Source organism: Lepisosteus platostomus, chromosome 7 (assembly GCF_059453375.1).
Source record: "Lepisosteus platostomus isolate fLepPlt1 chromosome 7, fLepPlt1.hap1, whole genome shotgun sequence".
NCBI classification, from domain to species: domain Eukaryota; kingdom Metazoa; phylum Chordata; class Actinopteri; order Semionotiformes; family Lepisosteidae; genus Lepisosteus; species Lepisosteus platostomus.
The window spans coordinates 43,994,247-44,015,537 of record NC_142617.1 but is presented as its reverse complement, the minus strand read 5'-3'; the positions used below and the strand labels follow the sequence as shown (position 1 = coordinate 44,015,537).

The following is a 21,291-nucleotide window of genomic DNA, read 5'->3' as shown; positions in this document are numbered from 1 at the left end:
TTAAAGCTACAGGAAAAAGCCAAGTTGCCTCTCAACAGTCCCGTGCTGTTCACTAGAATGGTCACCGATTAGGCTTGGCTGTTCTGTAACTACAAGTTTCATTCTTGGCAGGCTTGGCAGGATATTGTGTTTTTTTTTAATGAATGACATTTTTGGAGCCATAACAGTTGATTCCTCACCCCTCCTCGCTGGTCAGACCTACAGGCCAGGACAGCGCTTCCCGAGGTGAGACTGTGAGACTGTCCTCACAGCTGCGGTTCTTAAGCTTTACTGCAGCCTGCACCCCTTTGGTTCTCAAAATATGTTCTCTCACCCCTTATCAAATATTTCGGAGGTGGGTCAGTTCTTTAAACCTATAATCTGTCCTAACTATATAATAAAATATATAGAATAGGAGTGATATTAACTGCATACACACACAATACCAGAGATACAGGCTCAGACACACATACAGAACAATAACCAGCTGGACCATATTGAGACTCCAGCCTCTGCCTCGGCCTCTGCCTCGTTATACAGTTCCAGTGGGTGGAAAGTGACATTCCAGCCTGTGCTAGACACTGAACACTACAGAACAGGAAAACACAAACATTTATTCAGATTTAAATAACATCCATTTAGCATTCTTATATATGTGATGCTTTAATAATAATCAGCATTTTTTACACCAATACAGATAAATCTTCCAGATATCACATAAGTATACACATAAGTGAATATATAGGCATAGATATATAGATGCATAGATACACTGATATATAGACATACATTGATATATTGATTTAACAACACAATACTATATTTAGATGTTATAGGACTTGAGAAATATCTTTCTTACATTTATTCCTGATCACTCAAATACAAAATTATTTTTAAGATGTTCCAAATAAGTCATTACATTTAAAATATTTTAAAACCTTATTGCACTATGAACAATACTAAGGAGAACTGTGTTCAATGGGATCTCAACCACTGAAATTGTTTTAAAGGAATTTTAAAGGAATGCAGAGTACTGTACAGTAGGTCCAGTCAGCACACAGCCTCTGCAAACAAGCCTAGGAAATGGGTGTGTGGAGCACAGTTAAATGACGTCTCCGTAAATCAACAGCAGTGTAAGAAATAGTGTGAAGATTTGAACTGGTTTTTATTGTACTGTCGTGATAACCCATCTCCTCCAATCTTAATTCTTCATGATTTAAAGAAACCTGGAGGATCTGCAGGTCTGTGTGTGCTCAGAGTAGTGTGGCACCAGATAGTGCACTCAGAGTAGTGTGGCACCAGACAGTGTGCTCAGAGTAGTGTGATGTCGGACATTGCACTCAGAGTAGTGTGGCACCAGAGAGTGCACTCTGAGAGTTCAGAATAGTGTGATGCCGGACAGTGCACTCGGAGCAGGAGCTACACCAGCCAGTGTGCTCAGAGCAGGAGTTACACCAGACAGTGCGTTCAGACTGCGTTCACGTCATGTTTTCTCACTTGAAAGCGTTTGCAGAGTTTATGTCGCATCTCCATCCTTATATTAAAGACATTCCTACACGGGAAAGAGAGCATTATTTTGTATTGCCTGTGTTTCATTGGAATGATTTTATACAAAATGAAAGACAGTCTTAAATGCTTGTCATTAACTGGTCAGAATCTATTGACATTATACACCCGTCTTGAAGGATTTCAAGCAGTCCGCTTCGAAAGCTTAAAAGAATCAGTCTCTCGCACCCCTTTCTAAAACTAAATCAAACCCGTTCTCGGTCTTAAATGTAATTCCATTTGGTTTTCAGTTAGTGGGCACTGGTCCCGACCTCCGGTCTCCTCATGTAAAACAAACCGGAGAAACATCCCACACCGCACCACACGCCCAGTCACTGACAGCTCTCACGAGGCGGAGACGTAGCAACCATACTTGACAACAGGTCCACTCGGCCCTCATTGGACGAAAAAAACCGTTAGCTGACCCTGTCAAGACGCTCACTGGCTGCTGCAGCTGTCACTCTCCTTCGATTGTCTCCGCCTTCCCTGTGGTTGCAGCTAGGAAAGGAAAGAACCGCTTGCTGTGAGCAGGATTGTCACAGATATTGAATTAAAAACATAGAAACCTGCGACTTTGGGAAGCAATGCATTTTAGACTTTAAATGGACGTTTTTGTGAAGTGAAGTCGAAGAAGCTTTAGTTAGGGCCTTCGGTTTTAAAATAACTGGAACTGATCTGTGCACTGCGGTTGTGTCCTGGCAACCTGAAATAGTATTAATTTACCGGTGCTTGTGGCCGGAGGGAGGCTTCGTAGTGACCGTATAAAACCGAGACCCGCAAGCAGATCCCTTCCAGGCTTCCCGATCTCCCAGCCAGCGCGCCCGCAGGATTTTGTACGTTTTCAGGCTGATGTGGGCGGCATCTTTTAAAATTCGGGGAAATATATTTTTATCATGGTATTCAGTTTCGACTTCGGTGGCTCTTAGCTGTCAGGCAGTCGTGGTTAATTTGGTGGGATATGGAATTCTTTGTAGTTAGTCTGTACTGCACGAAAGTTTTAATGGACTTCCAAGTATAAATTTTGTTTTAAAATATTCAACATAAACGAAACTTATCTAAATGATTCGGTTTAATTTTAGCCGTTTCCCTTAAAAGGCGTCTTTGAATAAATACAGTACATAAATTCAACGGAAGAAGATACGATTGTGCGATGTAGGCGCATCCACTGATGATGTAGCTACCGCAGAGGGAGAGAGTATTATTGACTGCTGGGGGATATAAACACGGGCATATTTTGTCCTCCTGTTCATGTGTTTTGAACAATAACCGGAGATGAAGCGGTGCAAGTCTGACGATTTCAGCCAAGCTGAAGACAGCGGCAAGTCGGGGGGCGAAGACACCCCGAGTGTGTTCGTTGTGGAGGTGAAGACCGGGGACACAGTGGGGGGCACCCATGACGCCTGCAGCGAGGGCCCGAACCCGCAAGCCCCTGTAACCAGGAGTAAACCACCAGATCTGAAGGTATTTCGCTCTTTCCGCCGCTTCCTCCATGCGTGTGAGATACCGCACAGCGGTCCTAAGGCGTGGTGCACCGTGCACATCGGAGCTCTGACCAGGGACATCGAAACAGCTGCCCCTCTTTAACTCAGTGCCTGCAGTAAGGCGATGTAGCCACATCACGACAAGAGACCAACAAGAAAGAGCACGCTTTGTCTCTAAGCACTTCCGCTTAGTCCGAATACTGTGATGTGTTTTCCATCGTGCGAGCACCTGCTGACTCAGTTTTTACTGCTGTCACCTCTCCACAACCCTCTGGCCGCACATCCCATTGCGAAGGGCTCTTCGGATTCACAGGCTCCTTTCAAAACCAAGACGTGATAAAGACTTGGCTTAGCATTAGAAAACCCATATTCTACAGGCCAAAGTACCTATATGCTCATCATAAATTCTCCAGCTCCTACCCTCCAGCACAATCTCCTGCACTGCCTTAACAATACGAGAGGGCTCAGTTTAATATTGTGCTGCAGACGTGTATGTTACCAAATAGAGAAAGGATTCAAATGAACTTGTCCTTTTCACTTCCACATTCTTAAGTGTACTGAAGGATAGCCATCTTTGTTTAAAGGTGGTCAACCATCAGAGAAAGCTTAGAAATGAATATTACAAAAATAGAAAGTAAGAGGCTACTGTACTGACCTACACAGTAGTCTGTTGTACCTGAAACAACCGGCTGTACTGGACAATCTGCTGCACTGGACATTGTGGTACTGGACAAGACTATACTGTTCTTGATCAGACGGGATGATGCAGTCTTACACTGCATTTCACATGACTGAACAGGACTGTACTGTACTGGAACTGTACCTAACAATGCTGAGCTTCATTAGAGTAGACTGAGCTGCTCTGGACTGGACTACAGTCCTCTGGGCTGTACTGTGCTGATACCTGTATGTGGGCATTGTGACTACAGAAATCAAACTAGGTGTCTACATGCATGTAGCTCCAATGGCCAGCGTCACAGCTGCAGGCCAGCCTATAGCACTGCTGTGACCAAGTTATGTGGAGAACCTATGGTAAGTTCGTACAGCTCAGGTCAGACTATATACAATATACAATTTTACAATCACCCATGTGCGTTACTCCATGGAAAGGGCACTTTGAAGATCCAAAGACAATCCACTTGGCTCCTCACAGCATTTCTGATCTTTTGAATCCTGCACACTGGGATAGTATCGGAATAGCTTTTCATAATTCAGCACTAATTTTATCAGAAACCACATAACCATGTGAGAGGAAGAACACGTTGTGCTACCTGTAGAGACATTCTTGTACACTCTCCGATTGTATGTGTTCTAATATAGTTTCCAGTTATTTACACTGAATTGTTAACCTGAAGGGGGGCTGTATGAAGGCAGGTGTAGTTGCAGGGGTGCCAGGCCAGCTGCCCGCCCGCCCTGGCCCGGTGGCTGTACAGACACGTCACACGTCGCCTGCATGCCTGTGAGCTCTGAATCCTGAACAATGACACAGCGCCTCATTGTGACGAAGCAAGTACTGAGCACTGCTGCATGCTGCACTGCTTAAAAAGCATATTTTCAGGGAAATATGCTGCCGCGTACTGTGTTTGTGGTTTCCCTCTGGTACATGGCAGTGTCTCCCAGACTGTGACAAGGTGGTGCTGCTCTCTTGACTCCTGCGGGGTTGTTAGTTGGTTTTGGCCCAGGACTGCTGTCGGTCCTTTGTCACCCGAATTGATTTCTGCTTGTAAGGGTAGTCCATCCACAGTCCTGGAAGGTAAAGACTCATCTTGGTAAACGCACATGGTGACTAAAGGCAGACGTGCCTGCGTGTGGGTTGTGCATCTCTCTGATTTGGCGTGGTAGTCAGCACAGTCTGAAGTCACACACCTGTTGATTCCCGTGGCACGGACAGTGCAGTTCTCCTAATGAATGATCGTTGTGTCCGTTAAAATCACTGATCTGACCCACTGATGGGCTGTTGTGGTGTAGTGTGATACGTGCCTCTAATGTCAGGTTTAACAAAATGCTGCAAATTAAAATGTACAAACCTTACTTATGTCTAGATTACTTTTATAATTTTACACCTCTCACATTACAGTATATACATCAATCAGAAATCTGTTGCTGCTGAATAACTGTCCCATTAAAACGGGCAGCAAAGTGAAGCTGTGTTTCACTGCAGCTGTGTGCTTTATTACCAGGCGGTTAAAGGTCTAGGAGGGGTTTGATTTAAAATACACTGGCTTTTTCACTGCCTGCCTGCACACGCCAAGCCCTGGCCTGTGGCCGCTCTCGCAGGAGGGCTAACGTGGCGTGGCGCTTGTCTCTCGCACGGCAGAAGATCCAGCAGCTGTCGGAGGGCTCCATGTTTGGCCAGGGCCTGAAGCACCTCTTCCACAGCCGGCGGCGCTCCCGGGAGCGGGGTCACCAGAGCTCCCAGGACTCGGCGCAGTCGCTGCAGCTGTCCTCTGGGGGGGCGGCCGGGGGCCACTCCGACCACGACTCGGCGGACGAGAAGGAACGCTCCCCGGAGATGCACCGGGTGTCGTACGCCGTCTCCCTGCACGACCTGCCCGCCCGCCCCACGGCCTTCAACCGTGTGCTGCAGCAGATCCGCGCGCGCCCCTCCATCCGCCGCGGCACCAGCCTGCACAGCAGCAGCCGGCGCACCAAGAGCGGCCCGGCCGCCGAAGGGCCCAAGAGCAGCAGCCCCCACATGGGCCGCCGGGGCCCCCAGGACAGCTCCCTCACCGCCCTGCTGCACCAGGGCCGCCCGCGCTCCTCCTCCACCACGGACACGGCGCTCCTGGCTGCGGACGCCACACTGCCCTGGGGCTCGGAGGACGCTGACCGCTCCGGGGACAAGGTGAGACCACTGAGAAAAACTCACAAGCAGAAGTCTTGTTCTAGTCAAACCCAATTATGAATCAATTCATACACCTTTGTTCAGCAACATTTGAACTTCAGGATCTCAAACCCGTAAATACATCAATAACGGAGGGGATCCACTCCATCCGCTGATGATCTGCCCTGTACAAGCCCACAGAGGAATTTAGCCAGGACTAAAAGTACACTGGGATCTCTAATGACCAGTAGTCAGGACCTCAGTTTAATGTCTCCTTTAAAGGACAGTGCCTCCTATAGCAGTGCCCTGGGCCTCTGTGCAGGGCTGTTGGTTGGCAGATTCTATTCAAAAGGAAAAAATATCACCTGTTATTCCACAACATCACCTTCAGCAGCGATCTGGTTCCTGTTTCCTTGGGGTCTCCCTCCCATCTTGGTGCTGACCAGGCCCAGCTTTGCTGAGGTCCTGAGATCCAGGGCTACAAGATTGGTACACTGCCACCGGTTTTCTGAACACCATGCTGGACTTGCTCACTCATCATTGCTAAATGCACATTAGATGATTCAGTTTCTTTACAACAAGAGTATTAGTGTGTGCATTAGAGCACTTCTAGTGTTTGTGTGCTAGAATGCACTGTTGTGTGCATTTGAGAGTACAGTGCTTGGTGTGTGTGAGGGAGAGTGGTACTGGTGTCTGTGTGTGTTAGGGAGAGCAGTACAGTTGTGTATGTTAAGGATAATAGGTGGGATACAAGCTGGATCCAAGGTCCCAGGGATTAGTTTGCAAGGCGGATAATCAGAGAAATCCTGCATGAGTGACCTGTAGCTCAATTTCCTCTGCTTCTGTCAAAACTCATACAGGAACAGGTTCTGACAATAAAGACTAATGAAACTATCATTGCGAACTTCTAAGTCTGCTTATTGAAAGACTGATTTAGCTCTCAATAATTTGTGTTATTTTTTAAGAAAACAGTACATAGGGTGTACATATTGTACACATAAGATGGTGATACATGTTGGATGAGTGTGGCCTAGAAGATGTCTATTGTCAAAGTTCTGATTTTTTGTGATTAACACTGGTAAAATGGTATGGGATTCATTCTTGATCCTTATGGCAGTATTCGTTGCCCTTTTTTTTAAGTTTTAGGGTTTTTCATGAACTCTAAGGCAAGTGTAGGACAATTAGTTAAAAAATTTAGATATTGAGGGAGTGATAATAATAATTATAATTACTTACACTTATATAGCGCTTTTCTGGACACTCCACTCAAAGCGCTTTACAGGTAATGGGGACTCCCTTCCACCACCACCAGTGTTCAGCATCCACCTGGATGCTAGATGTATCCAGCTGTATGGATGTAGTCTCTGGATCTTGTAGAGCCCTAGATATAGTAAAGCTCTGGGCTAGGATTGTTATTAGGATGTATCCAAATCAGTGGAATGTGGAAGACAGACTTTTTGATAATGGGCTTTTTTTGCACCGTTCCTCAGTGCATGTTTAGAAGTTCAGGCAAATTAATGAAGGTTGCTATGCTGAGTTGTACCAACAGCAGCAATAGGGTGATGTTTAGCATTCTCGTCCTCTCCAGCACCCAGAGTCTCCTTGGTTACAGGTCTGTGGAGGCTGGCTGTGCTCTCCTGCAGCCCAGCACAGTTCGTAGTGTAGGAGGACCACTACTAACAGCAGGCTGTTTAATGCAAAGGCTAAATTTAGCTGATGGCTCACCCACCGGTGGATTTTTTTCTCCCTCAATAACAACAGGAGTGAGCGTAAGATGTTAAGCTGTTCTGCACAGTCCTACTGTACCTGCTCCTCGGCGGACAGGGAGATCAGCACTCATGCCTCTCCACTTGGCAGGGAGCTTGGAAGGTCGAGAGTTTGCAATTAGGAGCACATGAGGCTGAAGTGTGAGAGATGTAAACTGAGCAAGTGAGGTTTGCCTGCATCAGGCGCTGATTTGCAGTGTTGTGAAGAGTTAGTCGGTGTTGTTGCTCGCTCGCAGTGGGGCGTCCAAAACAGGTTCTGCTTTCTGAAATTAAAGCTGCCCATAACATCTGAGTATGGAGGGCACTGAGATTCATTTTCCCAGAGAGATGGGACATTCTAGGCTCCCATCCAAGTTTCCAAAGAAAAATATTTACTTGACGGAGCTTTCAAAGACAAACATTCCTATGCAGATGCCCTGTGCCTCTGCTCCTGTACTGGGGCGTCTTGTGTTGCCAGAGGGGAGGTGGGTCAGCTGTCTCAGAGTGGAGCCTGGGGGGGGATTGTGTGACTGCCTTCCCCAGTGGGAACCTGCCCTTGCCCTTTCCCTCTGGTAGAATAATAAAGTCAATTATAGAGGGTCTGCAGAAGGACTATGAAAATGTTAGCTTGTCATCATCACCACCATGAGCAAATATGGAGTAACTTTAGGGTGGGAAACTGTGATGCAACTTTTTCTTTAAGTGTTTGTTTTCCTGCGTGTGAACTGCGGAAAGGGCTGTGGTCTGGTTATCAGTGGGGGCTGTGGTGAGGGTGGCACGGCTCAACACTGTGCTCCCTGAGGGTGTTTGCTGTGAGCAGTATCTGACTGATACAGACTAGATGGGGACTCGAGAAGGAGCATGTGGAACAGCTGCAGTTTGTGAAAGCACTTCTTCACAGAATATTATCTATGATCTATAGCCATTATTTCTTCAACTGTTTTCACACAGTGTAAAGAAAGCCATTGTAAAGGCATGCAGCCTTGTTCTGACCTACAGTCCAGTGTCCTCCAGCATACAGATCTGTAGCCCACTGTGCCAGGATAGAGAGCTACAGCACTTGCTTGTGTCTGGCTGTGTCTCTGCAGAATATAGGGAGTAAGAGAGTTGTAACACATTTGCTGGCCCATTAGGGTCTGAATGACCTCAATTCCCCTTCACCCCTCTTAGAGAGAGAACAGAAATGGGAAAAAGTTGATATCAGGAGTGCTGCAGGGTGACTTCATACAGAATAAATGCAAAGTCCACACATAGAACTTTCCACCTTTTGCGAGGCGGTGTAGGTGACACAGATTCAGCCTTTTACTGGAGAGTTGCACCATGGCAGGCTGAGGTCCCACTAGAGGTCTTGAAAAGGCATTCCCAGTGTGGTGTGAAGATGCTGTAGTACTCGCTGGGAAGCAGTGGTACTAGTGTGGTAGGGACAGGTCTCTCAGGGCCCTGCACACTACACTGAGCAGAGCTAAATACAAATGTACCTTGACCCGACAGACATACAGGAACACCTGCAGAAGGGGTGCCTGGCATATAGAGCATGTGAATGCGGACTGATCTTCTGCATATTTCATTCATTGCCAATGAATGGAGTTGATATCTTGTAATATGAATGCCAATGAATGGCAGCAGAACAGGGGTGTCTGCACCCCAGCTGGCTGTCGCTGGCTTCCTGCGGCAGGAGCAGGGCCTCCAGCTTGGTACAAGAACAGGATCTGTTGGGATGAAGTGGTGAGGCTATTGTGAGGAAGAAATACAATCTGTGCTGGAAGTGTCACAACTTTGATCTCTTTGTGTTTCTAGTTGTGGGGACATAAGCAGGTATTGTTGTACATTCCTGCCTGTGTCAGAGACTTTATCTTTAGACAGTAAATTTAACCCCCATCTTCAGAAAGGATGGTGGTGGGAGTGGGCTTCTTAGACCCACCAGATATACAATAATATAAAAATTAAAATGTGGTTTTTTAGTTTTGTTGTCCTGGGCTTATTTAAAAAAGTAATTCTGAAAGTTTTTTTTTTTAGAAAAATCTTGGTGCTGGCTTACATTAAAGGAAGAAAAACTTCAGTGGTTTTTGGGGACTGCCACAGGTACAGTAAGACACTCAGCACACATGAACTTGGTGGAGTAAACAAGCCCGTCGTGGACAGTCATACACAGAGATATTAGGTTGCTCCCGGAGAATTCAGTAAAAGTTTTATTTTATGGGTTATGATAAGGCTTTATTGCAAACTAAGTATGAAACAGTTCCTTAGACTCATCATGAAGTTGTATTGATGCTACATTTAATATAGAATGTACAGCTATGAATGTGTCCTTATGTATTAGTTTCACAGGGGTTAGAAAGGTCCCCCTTGCCCAGAGGAGCTTGTATACAGACTTTTGTGAAGAGGAGGGGGAAGGAAGCAATCGGCTCTTGTGTTTCTCAGCCGAGTCATCATGGCTCTGCCTGTTAATTGTGTGAAGTTTTGGCAGTGTTGCAGTCGAGGGAGATTAGACTAGCGGGGGGTCTGAGTGGAGGCTGATTGGTGTTGCTGCCAGGGTTAGTCACCTCTCCTGGCAGAGGGCAGGTAGAGGCACATCGTCGCACCACCCAGCTGTGAGTTTATCAAGGAAGGCAGCGTTCAGATTGATCTGTATTGTGTTACACTAGAGCCACTTTTCTGTGCATTAACAGCCCCTGAGGGAAGAAGAATTGTTGCTGAAAACAAAGCAGAAGAAAAAAAAGAAGCAAGGGAGACAGGGAGCGAGAGAGACGGGGCGACAGACAGGGAGCGAGAGAGACAGGGAGACAGAGAAAGCGCGAGATGGAGTGAGGAGACAACGAACTAGAGAGAGAGGGAGCGCATCAGTGTCGTCCTTTGTTCGCCAGGTCCGTCGCTCCGCTGGCAGGCAGTGCCGCGCCGCGCCGCGCCACAGAGCTCACAGCTGTCCTGCGCCTCGCATGTTCTGCCACACCTATTGTAAAGCAGGGCTCTTTGTTTATCTTTCCGTCCATCCTTTCAGCATTCCCTTTTCCATATCCCCTCGTCCTTTGTGGAGTGGGATGTTTTCCAAAGGTGGCGCAGTAGTGAATAAGGGTGGAAGGCGCTGCGGTGAGGGTGGTGAAGGAGCTGTTGTCAGGGGTGAATTATACACCGTGGGGCTCTTGGGGGGTGAAACTAATTGTACTACAGCCGCTGGCTGGGAGAGAAAGACTACAACAGCTCATTCGTCCACAAGGGATTTTATTTATGAGCCTATTGTGTGTGGTGGGTTGTAAATTCAGTATACATTGAGGGGCTTTAACAGCACGAACAGAGCAGCCCATCACTACAGCCTTCCTTCACTTCAAGCTCTGCTGTATTGGAAAAATCTTGTCTTTCTGTTAAGAATTCATGTAGCGTTTTGGCTTAGGAGTCTTATAATCCCCTTCAAAAAAAGATGCGTCTGAACTGACTAACATGGAGTTTATTGTTTACTGTGGCTCTGTCCTGCCCTAGTTTAGTCCTTTGTCTTGCATTCTGTTTTCCTGCCTGCTGGCCTTCCTGCTGCCATTGTTCCTTCTCCTCAGACAGTCTGGGCCTCACTGGCAGGAGAAACGATGTTTCATGCCAGATCAGAGCCACATTAATACTGTGCGGCTGAATGAGCTTGCTCTGTCTCAGAGTCGTTGGACTAATTAAATGAGAGCAGAGGTGCAGCAGTGCTTGTCTACTCTTATTTCAGAGGTGTTTTTAAGGGAAGTGGAAACCGCAGAGGCACCAGAGACTGAGATTTCAGCAGGCTGGTGGCCTTTTTACCACACTGCTGTGGCTGCTGACAAGTCTGATAGAGTGTTGGACCTGGCCAGCGGACAGGGGGTGACTTCACACACCCAGGAGTGACGTCGGAGTGATAAAGCCAGGGGTTGACTCTGGTGGTCTCATTGTTCATTTAATAGTCTTGCTTCACATCACTGTTGTTGCTGCCACATTCTGTCGTACGCGAGTATCCATTCTCCGGTAACATGAATGAGGTATGCAGTAGTAACACAGCAGTAATTACATTATGAACTGTTCAATTCCTGGGGATCTGTGGCCCTATGTAGTGCCAGTCCAGTCTCTCAGCCCAGACACAGGGCTCAAAATCAATACGGATCCACATGGCTGCACATAGGTGACCTGAACGTGCACAAGTCAGGATTTTATTTTCCTTCAGATGTTAGCTGCATGGCATAAGCTTGTTTCATGCATTGCCAATCAAGAAGGGATCGATATCTGCTGAATATTTGATGTTGCAACACCTGCTTAATACATGAAAGTGCTGCTTTGCTTCCTGCTGAGGCTGCCAAGATTGCCCTGGTGTTAATACATTTTCTTTCTTGCCGTTCAAGTTGTTTTCCTAAAAGACAACATTTTCTGTTTTCCTCCCATGCCAGGTGTGCAGTGGTCTTATACAACTGGAGTGGGATGTGGTGTCAGCAGTGCTGAAGCTCTTGCTGTCAGCTGAGGAACCAGGGCTGCAACAACAGCCCTTTGTGTAGCACTGTTGTCAGATACTGTCATGTGTCTCTACCTGCAGAGTCTGCTCTGCGTGTGGCTAATTTGGCTCAAATCTAGATTAAGAATAAAGATAGACACTTTTTGGTATTACAGTGTTCTTTTGCTCTGTATTACAAAATGAAGTAAATAATGTGGGCAGGAATGCAACGCTTTTATTTCGGATAGGCATTTGTTCAAGAATTACAATTGACTGTGATACAAGCGTCCCGCGGTGCTGCCTAACCCATCCTCCTGTACTGTATGTCTGGGACATGTCTGTTGGCACGAGCCTCGTCAGGAGTCAGCAGCTCTCTGGTGGCGGTCGGAGATGTTGCTTTTAAGTGATCAGGTGGAGGTGTGTACAGGCTGGGACTCAGAACTTCACCACAGGATTGCAAGGGGAGGGGGCAGCCTTTCTCAGTGCAGTGTCCTCTGGGAGCATTCACTATAAATGTTACTCCCTTCCGGAAGCCTCTCTGTTCTCACACTTCCTCTCTCTCCTTTCTTTCTCAGTCTTCCTCTCTCTCACATACTCTCCCTGTCTTTCTCTGTGGCAATCCAGTAATTGAGCTATCTTTTTCAGGGATTCTCTCATCTGCATCACTGCTGATCTTCAGGAGATATGAGCACAAAACTCTAGTGAACACTGCTTCCTGGAAGTCATTTTTCAGAGAGACAGTTATGACTCATTTCCATTTTAAAACCACATCCTGAGAATCCAGTACTGTGAATCACTGCATATAAAACATAACACAGTTATTGTGTGCTGGTCATGCACTCAGACGTTGATAGGAATAATGCCTTTAAAACAGCAAGTTAATTCACAACAAACTTTAAAATGAGATGCTGTGCCGTTATGTGTTGGTCTTGTAGGGTGTTTCATAAAAACAGTGCAGAGAGGCAGCTAATTAAGGGCTTTGGCAGAGCTCTTTGAAGTGTTGTGTTCAATAATGGCTGTTTGTAGACACACGGGCATGTTCACACGGGCGTGGTCTGACTTTCAAGTGACTTTCTGGCCACAGCTACAGCCACAGTTCTTTTGAAAGTAGGGCAACAGAAAAGACGGGGTGTGAAACTAAGCATCAATCATACAGACTCTGTGAAGTGTAAACCATGAAATATTGCTGCAGGTAAATTTTATAGGCATAAGTCAGCAGTCATTCAATTATAAATTGCAAAAGAAGGAAAAAGTACACTGTATATTAATTTGTCCTAAGAGCATAAAAACAGTTACAGAGATTAGAACATATGGCTCATCTAGTTTGTGTTTCCTAGAGATCGACTTTTCCACTAAAAGTGGCAAAGTCCTTTAACCTATCAGCAGTGAAACACAAACCAGAGGATAGAAGAGGAAACTGTGTGTAAAGAGTGGTAGAAGTCTGGAACAAGGCAGTAGCCTGGCTTCCTTCAAGAAACTGCTGGATGGGATCTTGGAATCAATTAACTACCAAACAAGCTTGAAGGGCTGAATGGCTGCTCTCGTTTGTGACCATTCTCGTGTTCCAATTCCAGCAGCCATTACCTGAACATACAAGATACAATATATTACAGGATATCAGCTTCAGTAGTGTGGGGGGGCTGTGTTGTTCCTTCACATTATGCCTTGTAAATAACATTTTTATTATTTGTTATATTAATGGAATAAACATATAGTGATAAATGTGATGATAGCCAATCCCTGCTTCATATTAATTGCTTGTTACTAAGGAAGCCCTTAGTATAGCCTGAACCATCACCCAAACCATAGGACTGGGTTTCTGTAATATTTTTTAACCTCATCAATACAATTTTAACAGGTTGTTCATTGATAGACATAACAAATACCTGAGCTGATGTTTAAGAACACTTTGCATGTGAATATTGTTGTAGTGTTACCAAATCTCCACACGAGGGAGCAGTTGTGCTGTTGCCATAGAGATGTAACTACTATGGAGGGAATATAAGTAGAGAGGAACAGCAATGATATCCTGAGCCGAATGAATGGTGCCATTGATAGGAGGGTGCTGATAACTAGAACCCATCCGAGAGGCAGTTTTAGGAAATGCATTATATGAGATACGTTGTCTGGATCACATGTCTCTCACACCAGCCTCGCTGTGCTCTGCTGTGGTTTTGTATTTCCTTCACCAAGAACAATGAACCATGATAGAGTTTCAGAATCCCCGTTGTACAGAGCGAGTCAAAGAATAAGGGCTACCACGTGACCTTCATGGTACGTTGATTATCACAAGGACTCCTCTAACCTAATTCTCTTTTTGAGCCTGATACTTCAGAATCTGTGTAATATGAATGGAATTTGACCTATTTACCACGAAGTGGGAAAACTGAGCCTTGTCTGAGATGGTAATAATGGCATTAGTCCATTAGTTAGTTCTACCCTGTTGATTGTCAAAGTTGGGAAATTTGTGTGTGGAAAAATATTTCTGGCTAAATCGGAACGTAATTATGCAGAGAGTCCTGGTTGTGCGCTGGCGCCTCTCTCTCTCTGTCTTGCGTGTGGAGTCTGGTCCTCACAGGGCTGTTTGAGGTGACAGGGGAAGGACGCAGGTGGCCAGACAGCAACAACCAATCAGGGAGCCCTCAGCTGACAATGCTGCCCAGCCATAGTGCATGGTGGGAGTTGGCTAGGTTGCCTTAATCTGCTTGAAGACATTGAGCTGAGAGAAGGAGCTGCCTCAGCACAACACCAGAGCTGGGGTGGCACTCTGCTTGCTGCTGCCACTTTTAAGCTGCTGGTGGCTCCGTGCTAAAGGCTCCTGATGTTCCTCAAAAGGAGGAGGGAAAGTAATACCAGCCTGCCATGTCAAGTGGCATTCAAAAACAAGAGAAAAAGATAGTGTTTTCCCAACAGGGAACGCTGTGTCTCTGGGACCACCATTTTGTGTCTTCTAGTCTGCTGGTGATGATAGTGTCCTCTGCTGTGTGCTGTCCTTATCCATGGAAATGTATGTGGTCAGATTTGTATGTGGGGGCACATTGCATTTCTTCACAGTGCATAGCTTTAACAATTTAGTTGCAAGAACAGGTCAGTTAACTTCATAAACTCCCTATATTTTAAACATCTGACGTATTTACAGTACAAGTTTTTTTCCGTATTGTGTGACAGAATAAGGCACAGAGGACCACCTGATATTACTCCCCATGTAATGTGTTCACTTTAGATTCATGCTGCCTGAACAGCTTGATGCACTCCAGTGGTCACTGCCTTTCCCTCATGCGTGGGGAGCTCGCAGTGCCTTGTCTGCGCATGTGCCTCGCTGGCGGCAGAAGGGGATTATGGTCTCCTCTCACTAGACGGGCTGACCCCGTCAGGAGGCTGCAGGCTGGCCCCAGGGCGGGCTCTGAGCATCCCCTGAGGGAGGGGTGGGGAGGCTCCTGTTACTCTGCTGGCTCGGCAGCTCTGCTTGCCCCTGTCTGTTGCGTGGACCTTGTGGCCAAGCTTGTGTTCGGTCAGGACCCTACAGCAGTGCCTGTGGGCAGAGGGTTATGTGGACAGTAAGTGAGTGTGTCTCAGTGTTGAACTAGCTTCAGGACACCAGTGCATGCGGGAGGAACTCAGCACCAGCTCCTCTGTGTGTGCCTGCGCTGGATTACCTGTGTTGTTCATGTTTCACCCCCTTGGGCTGGTATGGTGCATCCAGAGGTGAGTGAAATCTTCCACCCTTCCTCCAGGGCTTCTGTTTATCTTTCCTTATCTTCTTCACTGTTCAAATTCTATGAGCAGGTCTCAAGAACATGTCTCTGCTTGGCTTCCCAGTTTACAGCAGCTGTTCAGTTGTGCATATTTACAGTTTGTTCGCTTATATCAAGCAAACCTGTACACTTCCAGAGTTCTCCACAGTGGGATTGACACTCTGTTGTGTTTCTGTGCAAAGTCAGAACAGTCAGTGAAGAAAAGGAGCTGCTTGTGGCTGCACTGGAAGCCAAGGACACTAATCCAGACAACAGCGTGGAAAGAAGGTCATGAATAATTTCCCGGGATTTGGATTTTCTGTTCCACTCAGGAAGGCTTTGATGTGCAGAGATTCAGTGTGCATATTCTGCATTTTTCTTTGAATGGCTTAATGCTGAGGAATGGTGGGATTTGCTTATGCTATTTAGAACCTCAGACTTTGTTAGAAAGCAAGCAAAGAATAATTTGCATGTTTTGTAAAAAAATCACTTTTATTATATAGTTGAATATAATAGGAATAAAAGCCACATTATTGTATCAAAATGGATATGTCTCCCTGACATATTCAAAGTTAATCATAGCCAGGTATCAGGAGAGGCTAACTGCACAGATCCGTGTGTCAGCGTACCTTGCCCTGACACCATATGAGCTGTAGAATATATGAAGAATTATGTCCATCTACTGTTGTGGTTATTACAAGCAAACTTCAGATGTAATTGTGGTTGTAGTGACGTAATTGTAACAGCAGATGGCAGTAAACACAGTAAGAGACAAAATATTTTTATAATGAATAAAAGGCTGTTATGATGGTATATTCCACTAGAGGGAGCTAGATAATCTGCGACAGGTAATTCATGCTCAACATCTTTAGTGCATTTATTGTCACTCTTTGTCACTCTTCCCTGATCCCTCAGGGTGAGCTTCAATCAAAGCCCCAGTAGCCTTTAAGATTTTCAGTTATTCACATCAAGAAAGAAGTGTACATAAAATATTAAGGATGTTGCTTCCCAGCTACTTCAGACTGAAGGTCCAAAATGAAACAAGTATTCAGGAAAATGAAACAAGGAAATGAAACAATGAAACAAGGGCTGTACAGATTTAGTCACATTGACATGTGTTGAAAGATTTTCACTGGGTCATATCAGAACCTGAATCTGTGTTCCCGGTTCTGAATTAGCTTCCTCAGACTAGTTCCTGTGCTAAGGTTTGCAGGTCACGTATCCTGACAGCAAACACACAGGAGCTTGACTGACAGCTCCCAGTGTTCCTCCTCCTCTCCCCAGCTGTCGCTCCTCTCCCAGTGCCCTTCAACCCCAATATCCCAGCAGGCTCCAGTTTCAGCACAGTTGTCTCAGTCAGCAATCGCAAGCAGCTCACACTGGGGGTGGAGGGGACGTGGCACAGAAGCAAGAGTGTCACTGCCAGCCCAAAGGGCAGTGTGTCTGTGGAGTAGAGTCTGACGGACTAGAGAAGCAGGGGGCTTTATTATCTCTCCGGCAGCGACCTGTGTTCTGAAGACCTCTGTTGCTGTGGGCCTTCAAACCGCTCCGGCCCAGCAGTTGGAGACCTTGTTGCTAGGCAACAGCTACTACCTGTATATGTGTCGCTGCATGGCTCCATCTCTGCGGCTGTTCTGGGTAAGAGAAGCCAAGAGTGGTAATGGGCTGCTGTGGGTGAGGATTGCTCGCAGTTTTAATAAGGATTTGAAACACAGTACAGACGGTCAGGTTTGTAGGAAATACAGGAAGTGAAACAGAGGAACAGGTGGATCTCCTAATCACATTAACACACGCAATCCCAGTCTGAGACTTGTTGTGTTCAATAGTTTCATTTTTTCCTGTATCATATTGACATTAAGCGATGCTGTTCAGTGATGTTGGCCTTTCAGACTCTAGGATAACTCTTGGGCTCATGTTACTGAACTCTAAGAGGAGCAGCAGATAAAGGTGTCTTGTGTTTGGTCTCACTGGCCCTACAAACATCTAGGAGTGGTATCTGCCTCTTCTTCACATGCACTGAAGCCAACAGTCAAGTATTTAGTCCACCCAGTTTCAGGAGCAGTAGCACTTTGTCAGGAAGCTGTTCTGCATGTGAACGTTTTGCACTGTGTGTGTGCTGTGTCTAGGGACTGGAAGGGAACTGCTGATGTGGTGAAGTTTTGTTCACAGCACCACATGCAGAATTAAGGCTTCTTTCGTGTGCTGTCATATCTGTCCTGCTGCAGGGATTGGTGGGTCTTTACCTCTGTGTTTCTGGACCAATCTGGTGTAAAAGGGTCCAGAAGCTGTTGACTGTGGGCCATGGACCTGCATCAGCAGGCAGCCTGGCATGTGTTTTTACAGAATGACTACCTCTGTAGTGAAACAGTGTAGCTCATATCTCTGCCGTCTTTAAGATTAAAAGTGCCACCATGTCAAAATACAGGTACGGTAGCTGAAGAAACCCTGTTATGGTGATTCCTCGGAGTACTATGTCTTCTGGCACTCTGCTGCAGTGGTGCCAGACTGTGGGCTGCAAGAGTGCTTCTCCACCAGTAAGACAAGCTCTCATTCCCTCTGTCATCTATTTAGGTAGTTTTAATGTAAGGACCTCTGTCCTCTGCACAGAGATGGTAACCCCAGAACAAAATAACACTGTGGAAATTTGGAGATTTCTGTGTCAGACTGAATTAAACAAAGGCAGTTTTATTTAGTTTATTTTCTCTCCTGAGTTTTGGATGAATTGTGCAGTTAAATGTATATATAGTAGGTAGGATCCCCCGTAAAGATAACTGATGGCAGAGTGTGTGTCTTTGTGGGATTCTTAATATGTTTTTGTGTATCTATAAATCTGTGTGTGCACCTTTGAAAGATTTTGTATGTCTGTCTGTCCATTTGAGTGTGTGTGTGTCTGAGAGTGTGCCTGTGAGAGATTTGGTGTGTGGCTGTGTGTGTGGGCCTGTGGGAGTGTGTGTGCGTCTGAGAGTGTGCCTGTGAGAGATTTGGTGTGTGGCTGTGTGTGCGCGCCTGTGGGACTGTGTGTGTGTCTGAGAGTGTGCCTGTGAGAGATTTGGTGTGTGGCTGTGTGTGCGCGCCTGTGGGACTGTGTGTGTGTCTGAGAGTGTGCCTGTGAGAGATTTGGTGTGTCTGTCTTATTGTTCTCCCAAACAGGATGTGACTGAAATAGCAGTGCAGCAGCTGCTGGGCTGCAGCTCTTCGGAATGTACACTGACCCGGGAAGCTCTCTAGTTGCAGTGATTAAGGGGAATAAAGCAAACAAAGGAACCAGGCCTGTCTGAGTATCTCCACTGCTATTCCAGGCACTCGTGCATTCCACAGGGGCAGAGGGGCTCACTAGTGCATCAGGTTCATGGAGACTTCAGTCCTGCACTCTCTGCTTCAAACTCATTAAGCAGTTCTTTCAAATTAGATCTGGTGCTTTCTTGGGCATTTTACACCCTATACCATCTGAAACACCTTTACTGGCAGTGATACAGCAATAGGTTTACAGCAGTTACCACCTTGTTGCCTGATCTCATCAGAGGCTCTGGAAGGCTGGGACTGGTCAGTTCTGGGCTGGGAGACCTCCAGAGAAAACCAGGTGGACCAGCAGTTGGCACAATTGTTTCGTGACCAGAATTTCAAAATCAATACTTTTAGTAGATGATCTTATGTGACACTGTGATGTTGGAAGTGCAGTGCCGTGAACCCTGGTCTTCTGGCTAAAATCCACTCAGGAGTTTAATGATCTCGCCCCCCTGCGGTTGCCATTGAATTCACTTGTCCCCTGCTCTGCTGTGCAGTGGACCAGTTGGTGCAGAACAGCTGCTGTGCAGGCAGGTGGATGAAGTAGGTCACCTCCTATCTGTAAAGCGCTCTGGGATCCTTTGGGTTGAAACTTGCTCTTCAAATAATTCATTCCTTTCATGATTGGAGACATTAGAGATTGGACAGTACTGGGGAGACAGACCTGAGTTCTGAGCCCAGAAAGAGGGGTGTTCTCTCTGTATAGTCTTTTGGCAACGGGGGACAGAAGATAGTGCAATCCTGTTCCTATCATCTGTTGTGTCCTGAATTGCCACTATTACGAGAGAGAAAAACAACAGTAGGGAAACACTATTGGAGCCCACTGGCAGTGATATCAGTGCTTTCCTGTGAACTTGACATTTATTTCAGAGAGTGGGGTCAGCCAGGCAGGGGTGGGCAGGAATTCCATAGGGCAGCTGGGCTAGACAGTTGTGCTCTAGGTTCAGGGTTGACAGGGCAGAGTCATCTGAACACAATTGACCAGGATCTGGAACATGGTGTAAAGAAACTTAAAGAAAATCTTATTTACCTTGTAGCTGCTGCATACCCAGTTTTAGCGGTGCTATCTGGGGGATTGACTGTGTTTGGTCAGGTGTCCCTGGCTGTGGGCACTGTGCTGTAGAGGCTGTCTGTAGTGCAGAGTCTGTCCTACATTTCTACCTCAGATCCTTGTGTCCTCAATCACACTGACAGACACTAATGCTAGCCTGCGGCTTCACAGCGCAGACTGCACCAGGAGTTCAGTGGTGCTCCCCCTCCTTGTAAACATCAGATGGTTATACTTGTTAACAATGGACAGCAACAGCCCATAACCCAATTACAGTATAAGAGATTAATGGCTCACGAGACTGACAGGCATCAAGCCACTATTTTCTTCTGTATGGATAATTGATTAAACGCCACGTGGACAAAATAAACATGGAAATATACAGAGAGAGCAAGTGTGTATTTACCTATACATAATAGTCATGGCCAGTAAAAGAATTGCAGCTGTTGATTTTGATGCATCTGCAGTGTTGTAGTGTTTGCATGTGAACACTAGAGGTAGCTCCAGCGAGCAGGGTGCTGTCCCTAGTCCACTTCAGGGCTCGGAGAACTCTCAAGGGGTGTGTGAGGCAGACACAGGTCTGTGGGGAAGCTCACAGGTTTTTGCTCCTTCTCACAGCATCAGTACCCACTGATTCCCAGACAATGTGGGCTTAATTTATGGGTCTGACTCACTGTTACCTCCGGCTATAGATCCTTCCATCCACTGACAGCCAGAGGAGTCCCTGCATCTTTGCTGAAGCTCCTAACCTCTAGCATTTGTATTGAAACACAACCCAATAATTTCTTAGGGGTTGTTAGAAGTAACAAGTCTAAGAGAGACAAATGTTAATTTTTAAATGAGACTTAAGGTACAAAATGCAACATGGATGCAGAGCACTGTTCGTTTTCTTGTTTATATTTAATGTAGCGTACAAGCTTCAGAAAAGCTCAGCAAGACCGGAGAGATAAAACAATTTAATTGTGTCATGCTGGAAAGAAGTAAGCAAATATGAAGGAGCTCTTGAAATTCTTTGCAAAGCAAATCAAAGCAGGGTGCTAGTCTGAGTCTGACGAGCTGGGCGCTTTGCACGTCGCCATGACAGCACGTCACAGTGCACCAGAGCCCTCAGACGCCCCAGCGCAGGCCTGCAAGCTGGCAGGCGGCTCTCTGCTCCACGAATACTGATGAGGCCAGCTGGGGGCTGCTAGCTCCAGCCTGAGCTTGTTGTGTGCCCCC

The 21,291-nt window shown here is 46.3% G+C and overlaps 1 protein-coding gene across 3 annotated transcripts in view; it reads left to right on the top strand.

The window, feature by feature from the left end:
* The first annotated feature begins 1,361 nt into the window (after window positions 1–1,361).
* Window positions 1,362–21,291, top strand: part of tmcc2 (transmembrane and coiled-coil domain family 2) — a 38,744-nt gene continuing 18,814 nt past the window's right edge. The window contains exons 1-3 of one of the 3 annotated variants that reach the window (XM_088640677.1): window positions 1,362–2,985; window positions 5,323–5,850; window positions 10,244–10,438. In XM_088640677.1, the coding sequence (XP_088496803.1) occupies window positions 2,797–2,985; window positions 5,323–5,850; window positions 10,244–10,438 (912 nt within the window). In that variant the 5' untranslated portion in view covers window positions 1,362–2,796. Of the gene's footprint in view, window positions 2,986–5,322; window positions 5,851–10,243; window positions 10,439–15,375; window positions 15,712–21,291 lie in introns of those variants that run through there. The other 2 variants (XM_088640678.1, XM_088640679.1) reach the window with 2 other exon arrangements.